Source organism: Aedes albopictus, chromosome 1, assembly GCF_035046485.1.
Source record: "Aedes albopictus strain Foshan chromosome 1, AalbF5, whole genome shotgun sequence".
In the NCBI taxonomy this organism is placed as follows: Eukaryota; Metazoa; Arthropoda; class Insecta; order Diptera; family Culicidae; genus Aedes; species Aedes albopictus.
The window spans coordinates 252,627,320-252,643,552 of record NC_085136.1 but is presented as its reverse complement, the minus strand read 5'-3'; the positions used below and the strand labels follow the sequence as shown (position 1 = coordinate 252,643,552).

At 40.5% G+C, this 16,233-nt stretch overlaps 1 protein-coding gene across 1 annotated transcript in view; it reads right to left on the bottom strand.

The window, feature by feature from the left end:
* LOC109622456 (transmembrane protein 235) overlaps positions 1-13,798 on the bottom strand; it is a 78,780-nt gene extending 64,982 nt beyond the window's left edge. Inside the window, exon 1 of the mRNA XM_020076785.3 lies at positions 12,914-13,798. Within this exon, the coding sequence (XP_019932344.1) occupies positions 12,914-13,039 (126 nt within the window). The 5' untranslated portion in view covers positions 13,040-13,798. The remainder of the gene's footprint in view (positions 1-12,913) is intronic.
* Positions 13,799-16,233: the final 2,435 nt, after the last annotated feature.

The window sequence follows — 16,233 nt, the reverse complement described above, 5'->3', positions numbered from 1 at the left end:
GCACCTGAGAGATGTTCACGGCGCACCAGGGCGCCGCGGCGCACAGTTTGGGAAGCACTGGCATAAATAATTCCGTGTGTCCGAAGGTCGAGACAATATTACGCCTTAGGAAATTAAAGATTTCCAACTAAATACCGTTATTTACACCAAATTTGTTGCATGTCAACTGAATCCAATTCACTCATCCGAATCTATTATTTAAAGTTTGCAACTGCGCAAGTACGCACGAGAACACCGCCGCGGAAATATCGACTCTACTGAGCAGCATTCAAACGGAACGTATCGAGCAAACGAAACTATTTTTCTACTTCCGCCGCACACACACAAAACTGCGCCACGATGTCCACTTGTAGCCACAGGAACCGAACCTAGCAAACGGAAACATACTTTGCAAATGACATCGATCGACCAATACTCTCAACTGCTATTTTTCCGTATGACGCGAATTGAAAAGCTTCTGCCACTCAATATCCCGATAGTTTCACCAAAAGTGGCTGAAGACCAAAGTCCACCGAGATTAACTTTGATTCTTGATTGTTCCAAAATTTCACGTTATTTTCACAAGCGCACAACCTCAAATCTTCCGAAACGGCCAAAACTAAAACTGTGCGCCTTTGCTGGAAGGCGTAGCACCGCCAATTTCGTCAGCCGATTTCAGCGAGGAAACACGCGAACGCAGAATCACTGTCAAAAAACGCGACCGTTCACAATCACGGGTTGCTGTGATCTCACTGTGCCACAGTGGAACTGTCATAGTCTAAAACCAAAATTAGACCTGTTTAAGTTTTTGATTCACAACTCTGGCTGTGATACATTTGCCCTTTGTGAAACATGGCTTTCTTCAGAAGATGAACTCAACTTCCACGATTTCAACATTGTACGCCAGGATCGAGATGACCATTATGGGGGAGTTCTATTGGGGATCAAAAAGACTTACTCATTTTATAGAATTCCAATCGCGACTCACCCTGGTGTAGACATCGTCACTTGCCAAATAAACGTAAAAGGGTAAGGAACTTTGCGTAGATTCCGTTTACATACCTCCAAGAATTTCAATTAACCGCCGACATCTTTGGAATGCAGTTTCTTCACTATCACATCCAGTTTTAATTCTGGGTGATATGAACTCACATGGTGCTGGGTGGGGCGATCCATATGACGATCACAGGGCGGCCATTTTCTATGGTTTGTGCGACGATTTCAATTTGAACATTTTAAATACAGGTGAAGTGACACGTATTGCATCTGACGGCAAAGAAAGTCGTCTTGACCTATCACTGGGATCAAGTTCACTATCATTCGATTGCTTGTGGAAGGTAATCGAGGATCCTCATGGTAGTGATCACTTACCCATTATATCCACCATGAAGAATAACAGTGAAAGGTCAGACCAACCAATTCAGGTTCCTTTTGACCTCACTAGGAATATCGATTGGCAATAATCTGCAGCAGCGGTATCCTTTGGAGTTGAATCATTCAATCCACTTCCACCTTTAGATGAGTATCGATTCCTGTTTGAACTGATTTACACGAGTGCATTAGAATCACAAAAAAAAGGCGTGTTCCAAGTGCAATCTTCAAAAGAAGGCCAGCCACACTAGGCTGGAATGATGATTGCATTCAGTTATATCATATAAAATCTTATGCTTTCAAAGCTTTTCGTATGCATGGTAGTTCAGATCTTTATCAAGAGTACGCTAAGCTTGAAAGACAGCTGAAAAACCTGCTGAAAGCAAAAAAGCGTAGTTATAGGCGACATTTCATTAAGGGTCTCTTAAGAAAAAAATTCGATGACAACGCTTTGGAGAGTGGCTCGCAACATGCGAAACCACTCAACCTCTAATTAGAGTGAGGAATACTCCAATCGCCGGATATTCAACTTCGCAAAAAGGTCTGCTCAGACTCGGCCCCAGCTAACCGCTCTCTTGGGAAACTTCCTCAGGAGACGGCTCTCTGGACAGACCATTCTCCATGCTGGAGTTCTCTATGGCTCTTCTGTCATCAAACAATTCAGCTCCAGGACGCGATATGATAAAGTTCAATCTTCTGAAGAATCTCCCAGATATCACGAAAAACGATTACTGGACCTGTTCAACTCATTCATGGAGAACAACATCGTTCCGCATGAATGTAGTAATAGCTATTCAAAAGCCTGGTTAACCAGCGTCTGATCATAATTCATACCGCCCAATTGTTGGAAAAAAATGATTCTATCACGACTCGATCATTGGGTCGAATCGAATAACCTGCTTTCAAATACATAGCTCAGGTTTGGCAAGGGTAAACGATTGTCTACACAGAAAGAAATCATGAAAATTAAACAACACGTAAGCTAAGGATCAACTAAAAATTATACCAGAAACCTGACAATTGCAGCCATTTGCCGTGAGATAATGCAGTTCGCTCATTAATCAGCCAATCATGCGTATTGTTTACAGAATTTGAGACAGACCAAAATGTTTGGGGTAGACAACTATTTTTTCTCTCACAAAAAGTTCAACATGCTATAACTTTTCATAGAGTGCATCAAAAAATCTCAAATTTTGACTGTTTGTCAACCTATAATATGTGCATGATTGGTACAAATCTGGACTCGATTGATTAATGTTTCGCAAAGTTAGAACCGTTCGGGTAAAAAACTATTTTTAAGACAACTCATTTTTGAGCTTCGTCAGTTGCTCTTCGAAGTGCTCTTCCCCTCGAGAGTGACTGGCACTTGAGCCTCTTCTGAGCTTATAGCTCAAATGGCAACTCATAATGCACCCAATCGGACTGGAATAGGAACAAGAACCACACATCAACTTCCTCGTGCTCATCATTCTACCATGGACAGGGTATAAAAGTGACAGCAGCGCAAATGCAACCAGTTCGATATAGTAGAATTATAATAGGATACATTTAGGCGCTGTACAAATTGTAAGTGCAGCGCCAATTGGAATCGCTCACGCAGTGCCCTAGTGGACGAAAGAGCTGTAAATTAGGTTAAGTGGTTTAAGAATAGAAAAATCTATGAAAATGCATTAGCTTCGTGAATATTTCTGCTGAAATATCAAGCAAATATTGTTTAGTTGCTGCTACCACTTTGAATGCCTAATAAATGAGGCTTAATCAACTCTACATGAAAACTGTGATTTAGATGATACTTGAAGTGACGCCCTGAGTTAGTCAGTTACGAATTATTTAACGTTATTACTACCACCCAAGTAACACACTTGTCACAGAAGAGTCACGGCAGCGCAGGTTTTTGTTTCGCAAAAGTCACTGTGACTTACTTCTAACAAATAAATACTAACTGGCTAGAAGTAAGTCACGGTGACTTCAGCGCAACAAAAACCTGCCCCATGGTGACTCTTCTGTGACGCTTGGGCAAGTTTATAACAGATACATATATCAATAACATGCCTTGCTTTGATTGTGCTATTTTCTTCTGATCTAGTATTCTCCTACCATATATGCACCAACTAGAGATGTAGTAGTTGAAACAAATCTCTCCCAACGATCTCTTCGTGAAGATTTTATCAAGATTCCTCTAAGTAATCATCTAAGGATTCGTTTCAGAATTGTTTTCTCATGGGATTGTTCCAGGTTATTATCTATAATTCTCTCAGCATTCATGCAGGGATTCTTCCATGGATTCTCCCCGGGAAACCGTATTTTTTCACTATTCCTCAATGTATTATATTTGATCCTGGAATTCTTTCATGGACTGCTTCGTGGATATCCCTCCTAAGATTTCCTGGATTTTTTTTTCTCGGGAATTGCCCAGGAATGTTTTTTAGAGTTCCACCAAGAAATGCATCTTTGATTTCTTCCAGATATTTTCCGTGATTCATCCAGAAATCTCTCCTTAACCCTTTGGATATTTCTTCAGAGTACACCCCAACTAACATGTTTGCTGTATAAGAGCTTAATTAAGCACTTTTGTTCAATCATTTGCTTAATAAGCTGTTATGCAGCTACTTTTATTAGCTGGGACTCCAAGGATTATTTCCGAAATTTGTTCAAAGTTTCATCCCGGACTGCGACAAAGTAACAAATGAGGGGCCCAGATACAAATGGATGTAAGTGACCATTCTCTCGATTTTAAGCTTAGCATACCAAGCAATTCTTCAGATTTTAAGCTTTCAGGAACTTTTTTAAGATTATTTTTATGATGATTGAAAAAATTGCAATAAATCTGAGAAAATTGGGTCGATTTTGAAACTCCATACAATTTGTATGGGATGAAACATTGGTGAAAAACTTTAAAATTCATTTACTCGAAAGTGGGTTTTTGTCACTTCTTGTTGCTTCTAACCCCTCCAAATACTATAACAAAAAATATTCCTGGAATACCATTTTGATAGCTTGTTTTCTTAGGTAATTTCAATAACAACTAAATAACAGTGCATTTGTAAAATATTTCAATAACAAATTTAATTTTTTTTTCCGTAACGTGGGTAGATCACCTCAGAATGGTGCGTTACGGCGTAAGATCTACCAAAACAAATTTTGATCTTGAAATTTTCCTGCCTAAAGTAATCAGGCAGTAGTTTACAAATATTCCAAGATCAAAGTTTGATGCACTTTTTTGATGTTTATGTAATATTTTTGTTTCAATTTTGCTGCTAATCAACATTTTATTTCAGCAGGATTCAGGTAAATTTATTTTATGATACAAATTATATTGTAAAAATATGTAACTGTGGCGAGCGTATCACTAATATGTAGCTTATTCGGCGTCAATGTTGATATTATGTAATATTTCAGATTCTCAACCGAAAAATCAAGTAATACAAATAAATGCCATTAAGATGACGAGAAAACCAAGACGTATTGGGCAGATAACTATTTTGGAGCAGTCTAATAATGGTGTACCAACCGCATCCTTTGGAGTACCCTTCCACTAACAACACCTAGAACAACACCCATATTCCCTTGACACCTAGGCCAGAGAAGTCGTAGAACTTTCTACATCTTTCTTTAGATGCCTAACTAACCATCCTTTCATATTCCTCAGCAGTCGCAAGAACGAGGCCAGGACAACTCTAGACTGTTGGAGGATTGCGTCAGTCTTGTTGAGAAGTCAGAGAGAAGTCTCCAATCTTTGTGTTTTGGTATCCGACGGGAAGGAGGCAATCCTCACACCTGTGGTCTATGGCTGTACTACCTACGAAATGTGTGCGACTTGATTAATGCTTATTTTTACTTTTTCAGTGGTAACCAGGTAAATGATTAAACCATGACAATTTCTCGTACGCTTTTTCGCCAAGGAAAGCACCCCATTAAACCCTATCCAATTTCCAACTCCAGGTATCTACGAAGTGGGCCAAGTTCTTGGACATATTCTGAGTAGATATCTAATCAACATTTCCTCCCCATCCCCGCTGATCGTAAGGACCTGGCCAGGTGTCGAGAGTTCGTTAAATGAAAGGTTTATCAAGTCCCAGGCAACTTTTCTGGCGCATTAAAATTCTCTATCGACAGCCACCCCAGGATGTGTACGGTCGGCTATGCTATGCTATGCTATGCTATGCTATGCTATGCTATGCTGTGCTAACTCATTTTTGAGCTGTCATATCTCGGAAACCAGTGAACCGAATTGAATAAAATTTTGAACGCACACTAACAATATGTAAATGCTTCACAAACTATTAAAACATAGGTACTTTTTAAACGTTGAAAAAAGTGATCATGGATTGACACTTTTTGGTTTTTTTTTCGAAAAAAGGCATTTTTTTTAAATCAATGTCAATAAATTTTAGTGTTGATATCCAAAGACTTTCCACTTCTGTTCTCAAGTTATCTCTAATCAGATATATTAGAGCCTATTTAGATTAATGGAAGAACACATTTAGTAATTTTTGTGTGGTATGTATTGTAAATTTGACTTATTTTTTTTATATATGGGTAAAAATTTCAACCCGGTATAACTTAATTTACCGTGAGAAAATATTACATTTTAGCTACTTTATCGGCGCTGCAGTCTTGGGGAATCAAAACAGTGACAAACAGGGACAAATCTAAAACAGTCGTTTTGATTCCCCAAAACTGCAGCGCCGATAAAGTAGCTAGATCACACATATCAGTCGAACTCTCTTAAGTACTATTACATTTTAAAACGTCGTATTAAGTATCAATATATTGTTGATAAACGGTAAAAAGAATCATTCAATTCGGTTCACTGGTTTCCGAGATATGACAGTTCAAAAGTTAGTTGTCTAAATAATAGTGTTTTACCCGAACGGTTCTTACTTCGCGAAAAAATTAATCAATCGAGCCCAAATTTGTACCAATCATAGTTTTCTGTCTTATTACGCGTCTAAATACGCGTATCTATGAAAACATAAGCAATAGAAGACGGAAAGGTATACCAAAACCCATTGCATATTGTGCACTCATTCAAAGTTTCTTTAGGAGTTTTTTTTTTCGGAATTATTTCATGAGATTTTTCAGGGATTCCTCTAGGAGTACCTTTAGGTATTTCCCTTAGAAATCCTTTAAAAAAACCACTACATATTCATTCAGGGATCACCTCAGAAATCCCTTTAGAGATTCGTCCAGGAAACCAGTCAGGGGTTCCTCATGGACTTTCTTCAATGATTCCTCTTGGAGTTCCGTTACGCATTGGTGCAGGAGCTCTTTCAGATATTCTTCCAGATATTCCTCTAAGAATGTGTACAGAGATTACCAGGTAGATGATATTCTTGGCCAGTGAATCAAAATTCAACCATCGTGCAACAATAACGACAATGTCGCAACCTGAATTTGTTGCGACATTCTACCCAATGCGACATATGTTTGTCCCTACTTGAACAGAATAGGACAAAGATCGTGTACCACGAGTTTAGAGATTTTTAAGCCTGGCATTGTGATTTTCAAGCGGCAACTTCGAGTCGGTAAACACTGCAACGCTGCTGAAGATGTATCATCAAAAAGTTTCGATTTTGGTTTAGTAATAATTGATTATTCACGAGTTGAAAAGTACGCAACAAATTCAGCTTCCGTTTTGTCTGCAACAAAAAAATTCGAGATCATATCATTATCTGTTACCAGTTGGGATAAAGAGTAATCGCCGCGTATTCTTTGTTGCTTGTTTTGTGCCTCTTTTGTCTGACAATTCTCTTCACTGATCTTGACGTTAATAGAGTATCGAGCCACTGGCTGGCTTTTTTCGCTATAATTCAGTCAAATCCAAACCAGTTGAAATGTTGTATGTACAGAAACAGGTTCACCAAATCAAACGACTTACAGTACTCTTCAGACGAAATTATTGAATTCCATTTGCGTGTCCCGGACATCCAGCAGCAATATGGGGCTGTCCATAAACCACGTGGCCATGGGGGGGGGGGGGGGGGTTGGGTTCGGTCACTGACCATTTTGTATGGACAAATAAAATTTTTTGTATGGACTAATGACCACGCGGGGGGGGGGGGGGGGGGGTTGAAAAGTCCCAAAAAAATGACCACGTGGTTTATGGACAGCCCCTATCACCAAAAACAACAGGCGAATCACGCGGAAATGGAGACGAATTCCGGCACCCCGATGAGAATAAGAAAAGCTCTCATAGCAATGACTAATTTTATCCGGAGATTATTTTACAAGCACTTTCCGAGGTAAAACTGGCAACACCAGCCGTTTCTAAAATCGGCCAGCCATAACCAAAACAACGCAGATCGAAGAAAACGTATGACAGTTTCAAAAACGCAGAAAGTGAAAACAGCACTAAAGCAACCAGTTCGATATAGAACATTTAGAAGCTGTATATACCAAACTGTAAGTGCATACAGTGTAAGTGCAGCTGCTAACTGTTACTGGCGTAATTCTGCAAAGTGACGTAAGCGACATTGATAGTTTTAACCAATTTCTTGTTTATTATCCATAAAACTCTTGCTCATCCTCTAAGTTTCTTTCTACAGATGATATATTACGACTAGATCTTGCATTCTAGCACAGCAGGAATACCACAGTTATGTTTTTACACCAGATATTATATATAATACTAGCCTAGGACTAGATACTAGCTGTCCCGGCAAACGTCGTACTGCCTGCCTACTGTGTTTTTTGACATACAGCTCCATACGGACGTCCCCCGCAAAGTTATGTGTATGAGAGCCCCCCGTTCCAAAGACCGGAGAGGTCTCACACCAAGTTTAGAACCTTCCCCGGCCCCAACAGCACCCACATTCAAAATTTCACACCGATTGTTTCATTAGTTTCCGAACCCATAGCGGTCAGACAGACAGACAGAAATTCATTTATATATATATAGATAGACTAGCGGTACCCGGCAAACTTTGTCTTGCCTACTGCGTTTTTTGACGTTTCAAGTTTCTATCCAAGACCAAGTCCCCGGTCACAAAATGTATGAAAGATCGATTTTTAAAAACTCTCAATATTTCAATGTTTTTTGCCTCATAAACCTTCCTTAGGTGAAAACTTACAGAACAAAACTAAGACGATCAAAATCGGACCTTCTGTTCGCAAGTTATGCGCGGTCCCACGTATGCCACTGCATTTATATATATATAGATAGATACCACAAAATATCGGAATTTTGAATGGCGCTTACGTCACTTTGCAGAATAACGGCAGTGTAATCACTTACGCAATGCCCTAGTATGTAGACAATAAAATTATCAATCGAATTCTACTACGACTTCCGAAGTTAACACTTATTTAATAAAACTCGGAAAAAGTCGCAAACACTATGACTAACACTGTCAAACCTCGAGAGTTAGAAAACACAAGAGAAACAAAAACCACCGTCATCCACGTTGATTGCAAGATACCCACAGCACAGGTTGCCGACGAATCAGCAGGGGAATAAAACTAGTTTTTTTTTGTTCATATTCTTTTCATTTGCTGTAGAGACGATCCGATGGGATTGAATGGATTCAAACATTCCAGCATCAGACAGCAGCCACACACACAGCAAAAAGCTGATTTGATGACCCGAATAAATGCTGATTGCCAGCGATTTATTCTTCGTCATGAACGGTAGAGATTCCTCTCTGTATTCCGGCAATGAGTTGCGAGGACTGAGTGTGATTGACTTCCTCATATTAGATTAAAATGAACCTCAAATCAATGCTGATAAGAATATTTTCCTTGTTCCTTGTCGGAAGTGAGTTTTTCAACGTTAAATGTAAACGGCGTGAGCACGACTAGATTCGGAAGCTTCTTGGTCGGGAATGGGTGTTTCGACACGAGACGAGTACATTGGCATGGGCGCGACTTCTTTAGGGGAATTCTTGCCAAAAGTATACACTGTTCACCGCGGAAAGTGAACAGTGAGTGAGAAGTGAAGCAAAAATGAGGCGCAAATCGAATCTTGGATGCGATCTTCCAAAGAGATGGAACTTGGTGAGATCTTTCCGATTAATTACACTAGTTTACAGCATTTTTGAACTCGGTAAGCTGATGATCATTTTTGGTGTAGAATCATGCCCTGAGTTCGAAAACGCAAAGGAAAAAAAATACAATAGAGCGGAAATTTTTTCGACTTTCCATACAAGGTTGAAGATTTGAAATCGATTTTTGTTCTATTTTAAAGCATAGGCGCTCACTTCGCACATCTCATTCTCCGTAATCAATGCTCCGATTGAGCTGAATTTTTTACTGTAACTCGCCAACATATTATATATCAAATAACCGTTGAGAAAGAATTTTTTAAATGTTTTCTTTTTATTGGAAAAAAACATTTCTTCATATATTTTTAGAAATTTGGCTAAAATTTAAGGAGATCGTCCCTAAAACTCGCCAATATCTTGAATTACATCAATCTGACGCAAATCCAGCATTCAGATGATCGAATGGTATTATATTCAGCTTTTGATTTATGGAAAAAGATTTAAAATTGGTTAAACAAAATGCAAGATAGGGGAAATTACCTATACTCGGCCGTTTTGTTCTCTTCGTCTTTGAGGGATTTTTGAAACCTATTGAACTCAGACTTGGTCTTAAATCCTTCCCAACTAAGCTGAATTATATGGCCAAGTTTCAGACAATTTGGCTGACAAAAACCCCCCATGACGAAGAGAACAAACCTGCCGATAATACCCATTGTCACCCTATTTGAATTTCAGTAAATTCCTTATTTTAAAAAGTTGTAAAACTCGATATTGAGCTAAAACTCAGAAACTGCTCTACTTGAAATTTTTTGAAGCACGGTTTCGAAATCAGCGCTAAATTTCATTTCATTTTCATTTTCATTTTGCAGCATTTGGTGGGGCAATGAGAGCGCAAGTCAGTCCAAAGCCGATGATAAGGAGGGGTAATGGCTGAATAGTCTTTGCTGACCACATAAACGCCATGGGATAGGAAAAGGGTATTTTGGTGTGGGATTAGGGTGTTGGTGCAGACTTGACGATATCAATGCTATTCAGATGCAAAATAATTTTAAGGCTCAATAGTGAATCGCATACCTTCCAAAACCAAAAAACAATAATTCACAAAATACCAAGCAAGTCATAGAAAGAAAAAGCGCCCGATTGTTTATTTTGTCAATTATAACAAACGGAAACTTCTATCCTCTCCGACTCGCCAGTCACACCGGAAAAATGTCCCTTCAGTTCTGGAAAATATATTATCCCCAATAAGGCCTTTAATCGAATTGTCCGCGTGGTCTTGTAGTACCCCTGCTAGGTAAGAATCAGTCATTGCCATACATATTAAATGCTAGACATGACCCCATGGATAGCATTTGCATATGTAAAAGCTTTGCTGATGTGGCTTTCCTATTAGGCAATTCTCTCATCTCATGTTTGTCTTCAAAACCTTATCAAGATTAGAAAATTGAAGTTGATAAACAATACATTACAAGGTTCGAATTCCCATAGAATGAGATCATTCATTCGCACTACAACACCATAGGAGATAATACCACATTGGCTGATTACAGTACAAATGTGAAAAATCTCCCTTTTCCCCCTATCCGCAACCCGGGGACGCGCCCTGTTGGATTTTGAAAGCCTCGGAGAATATTACAAACCTTCAATGGCATTCCCATAAACTAACCCACATTGCCCATTCAGGGGTCTGACTGGGCCTATTACCCTCCCTCAGTTTGTAATATTCTCTCCAACTTGAAATTATATTTTCCCGGCACATAAATGACTTCGACAAATGTTCGATATACTATGCAGCGTCATGATCAGTATAACTATATCGGATGACTTCAAGATCTGATTCTTACAGAATTGTTTGCCATTGATTATACATTCAGCTAATCCAATCATTACTGCAAAGGCCGTCGACCACATGCCTGAAATCAAAGCTTCCTGGAAGATATAATCCAAGCCCAGGGGTTTCGAAATCAGCGCTAAATTGTGCTTCAAAAATTTTGGTCGTTGACAGAAGTTCACGACTTTCGTTTTATTTTGTAAACTAGTGTTACAAATGCGGTATTTTGATCATCCTATCATCTATTGGAAGTTACTGCTGGTCTGGACGGTTTCTTAGTTGATGATAAGAAACATGAACTAGAAAGCTCGCAAGGCCTTGGCCAGATAGTAGCGCAATGACTATGAATACTGGAACACCATTTGGAATGGTGATAGGTCATTCAACCTGTCCTGCTATCCTGTAATTCAGGGCTTATGATCTACACAGTACACATTAGGGTGGCCCACACTTATATGAAAAACAAAAATTTCGAAAAATGCCAAGTCTTACCTCCTAAATCAGTTGTTTTGGACTCCCAGAAGCTACGTTCAAAATTTGAGCAAAATCGGTTGAGCCTAAGGGGGCGCTCAAAACGCTTAAATTTTGTATGGGAAAACTAGGCCAAATGTATGCAGAATTTTTATGTTTTCGAATTTTGCGGCTAGGTGGCGCTATGTGCTTTCAATAATCAAACCCTTTAGTATTATTGTAGGTGACTATATGCCAAACAACTTTGTCAAAGACCGCAAAGTGATCCGACGGCTGTGAAAAAAGTTATACCCTAGGCAAAGTGAGGCAAAGTGTTGAGATTTCATTATTGATATTATTCTTTTACATGTATTGAAAAAACAACAATTAAGTTTATCCTCACTTTACCTAGGGTATAACTTTTTTCACAGACGTTGGATCACTTTGCGGTCTTCGACAAAGTTGTTTGGCATATAGTCACCTACAATAATACCGAAGGGTTTGATAATTGAACGCACACAGCGCCACCTAGCGGCAAAATTCGAAAACTTAAAATATCTGCATACATTTGGCCTAGTTTTCCCATACAAACTTCAAGCGTTTTGAGCGCCCCCTTAGGTTCAACCGATTTTGCTCAAATTTTGAACGTAGCTTCTGGGAGTCCAAAACAACTGATTTAGGAGGTAAGACTTGGCATTTTTCGAAGTTTTTGTTTTTCATATAAGTGTGGGCCACCTTAGTACACATGCAGTAGATTTCCAGCTCCCATGATACTTCGGTATTCCGATAAAACAGATTATTTTAAATTAAAATATCCTCCAAAAAGTGATGATAGAAAATAATTAACGCTTTTCCATGACTGAAAACTGAAAATACCAAGTATCCCCCGAAATCACCAGTAGTTCTGAGGTTGACCAAAACATAATGATTTGGTTTAGCTGCACACACCGTGAATCGCCAATGACCGACTCTTGCTAATCGATTATAATGATAGGCTTTCACGACTACGACGGTCGTCAACGAATCCCGGACCCGGATGGGTGGATTTACGTGTTCACGGAAAAATGTAAACCACCGACCGTCTCGTCTTGCCGTGTGATGGGGGATCGTCGTTGATAAGTTTCACATCATCATTTACACTTCCTCTCCAGCCAGCAGCTGATCTCCAGCTCTGCGCGATCGAAAGCTCTCGCGCGATTTCCATCCCCTGCTGCGATCCGCGCGATCGTGCGAGAGAGTTTCCCGCAACCTGCTCCATCGTTGGGGAGACTCTCCCGAATAAGAGAGACTGTTCGCTTACCTGTATGTTATTCCGCTTCACTTCGTAGCTGAGCCAATTATCTGTGGAGAAGGCGATTGCCAGCAGGGCAACGGCAATGATGGCGGATATCGTCGCGAGAGACAACGTTACTGCACTGCAGGGCATCTTGGTTACGTTGTCGTTGTCGTTGTCTTCGTCGGATTTTCTAGGGTACTTTCTCTACAACTACACCACCACACAAACACGATCTCTCGCTGCTGGGAGAATTCTTCGTCTTCCAGAAATTCCTGTAACGCAAACTCTGGACGTTCTCTCTACTGCGGGAACTACGATCTTCACCGGAATCAGGTTATTTGGGCACACTCACTGGCGATCATTGGCTACGGTTTCACCGAAAAAATAACTCTTCCGATCACTCTGCCCTCCACTCGATCTTCACTTCTGCGTTCGAACCACCAACTGCTTCAACTTCACCTTCCAACCAGTGCTTCGAAATCTCACTTGGTTCGAGCTGTTAACATTCCCTTAACACTCCCGGATCAAAGGTGTCAAACTCCCAAAAACTTTCGAACCGATCTCGAACGGATTTCACCCGCTACCAATAACAGAACTTGCCAACCACAGAAACGGGGCAATTCGGATCACTCGGCGATCTTGTTTCTTCTTGGTGCTGAATCTCCCGTTGTTGGAACAGCTTCTTCTCTATCCTACGTGCACACACTACCACAACAGCCTACCTATGCACAGCGCCAATATGACCACGGGGGATGATTTTCTCTCTTCTGACGCGCTTCGCGGTTTTCTCACTCCGACATCTTCGATGGGCAAGGCTCGACTAAATCCACCGCTGGACGCAAGATCATGCTGAACCCCCTGCCTGGCTGCCTGTTGCCTTGAGTTGAGCTGAGCTGAGCCGACGACGACGACGACGGTGAGCGCGATCACCAATACTACTTACCAACGCGGCGTTGTTGGTGCCTCCTCAAGACACTCGATCGGTCGATCCTATCCGCACGCAAGACGAATGGTAAGAAATTCACCACTGCTCGGAGGAATTTCACCACAGTCGTCGCCGCCACATCGTCACTGCGCTTGAGGCTCTTGAATCGCTTGTTTGGCTGTCGAGTGTGCAGGGAATCGGCAACAAACGCTCCACCGTGCATTAGCTTCAGCATTGTGACAGCAGACGAGTTACGTCAAACACACAAGACTACGGTGGCGCTATCTATGCATCCCGTTGAAGTTGTTTTAGTGATCCATTGACTCAAAGTACATACCTCCAAAACAACTGTCGTATTTGGATAAAGCTAGAACCTTTTAAATGTTTAACCACAGAGAACAGACATCAAGGATAGAACAAATTTCATTCGGAAAGTTGTGTAAGGATTTGAATCTTAACTTGAGTAAGGTTGCAAACCAATATACGATGACAACACTAACGCCACCAAACACCATATTGCCACAGTCAGTGGTGAATTGAAATATTTCAAGTGGTGAATTAAATTAGTATGGGAAATTAACCGATTGCAGCGCCACGCTATTGCCACTTGTGTTGCCGATTTCAAATGGCCGTTAAATTCCTTACACAGTTTCGGAACTGGAGTTGGATGTCTGTTCTCTGTGGTTTAACCCAGCGATGTCTAGTACGGCGCCCTAATGTATGCATCATATTTACACAATGAACACTTACGAGAGTGATCTTCGGCGATGTGACATTCTCCACGCAGAAAAATGAGGCTTGTTTAAAACAATAAAACGCATGGTTGATTTTCAAACTGAGCATTTATTTATTCCAAAGTTATATTTCTTTGTTCTTACTTAGAGTATATCGATCAAAACAACCAATTCCGATCATTCCATATAACGTTAAAATCTGCATTTGTTTCAACAAATTGGGGACCATTAACATGGCCCGGAAGCACTCACACATCTTCAAAATTCTTACCCTAACATCGCCACAACGAAGAAAGTGTAACAAATCCATCACTCCAACTTCCAAGTGCAGTTTTGGCCGTGATGGATAACGCGCAGGTACTCAAGACTGCATCAAAAAAAAAGTTGGTCGGTTTCGATTTTTTGCCTTTTTTTATTCGTTCTCGCTTCCATCTGCTTGTCGAGTGTCTAAAAATAGATTTCCGAGCTGCCGCAGGAGCTGCCGTCACCAACACAATCACTTCCCGGCTTTGTAAGTGGCAAAAGTGCAGTCGTTTAAAACAATCTGTTATTTTATGTTGAAACTACCAAATCTCTGTTTGTTCTAACAAACTGTCAAAAATTTCGGCAAATGCAAATATTTGTATTATCAAACAATGGAACAGTTCAGTTTAAACTAGAAATCAGTTTGTCGCTATAACAAACTGAAAAATCGGTTGGTTTGAACTAGAATTTAATTGTGTTTACAAAATATTTTTCTGCGTGTCCAGCTTAAGTTGCGCTAGCTACCGCATTTCATCCCTCTGCCCCCTCGGCATGAATGTAAATATTTTCAGCGCGGCTGCCACCAAACCAAGCATTTTACAGTTGTTTTCGAGATTTGCGTTGCGTCTCGTCGTTGCATTGCTCATTCAAGTCGTCGTCAGCGACGTTGGTTGGTTTGTACACCACACTCACATGGCGGCGATCGTTCGTCCATCATGCGGCGGGCGGCCCGGCCAAACCAATATCAATAGTGGTTTCGCAGCGCGGTGTCACGAACACTAATGCAAATCTACTGGTTGAAAATATGCCCATTTGATTTTGCTGGGAACAGCTGATCTTTGTTTACTATTTTCAACCAGTAACTCAGGTGGTGTTCGTGTAATGCAGCGTGTACGTACACGCAACACCACTAAAAGCAGAAACCACTATGAAGAAGATGATGCAGGCAGGCGACATCGACAACGACGACGACAACGGAAAGCTGCTTCTGGCTCTGTGGTTGCTGCTTTCTTGTGCGGCACCTTCTATCCAAACCAACCAGGCACCAAATCCAGGCGAACTCCGTCGATTCAGGTTCGGTGTTTGTGTTCCTCCATGCTCTTTCTTCGTCTTTTTCTTTCATTATTGGATGAAATGTGGAGAAACAGGTAGGTGTAGGTTGAATCGAAAGACGAAGAATGTGATGGAGAAGAAAGAAACTTGTCATATGGACGTTGTTGTCGGGTCAACAGGAGAGTTGTGAAATTTGCGACACGTGTGAGATTGAATTGGATAATAACTTCAAATATTGATACCATTCAAGTCAATGCTTAGATAGCCATATCATAGTTAGTTCAGTTATTGCGATAACGAAAAGCAAACAAATTTTATTTATTTGCTAGGCTTTTCAGCTAGCTATTCAATTGAGTTTTCGGTAAAGGTTCTCGGCCATAACAGGCGTC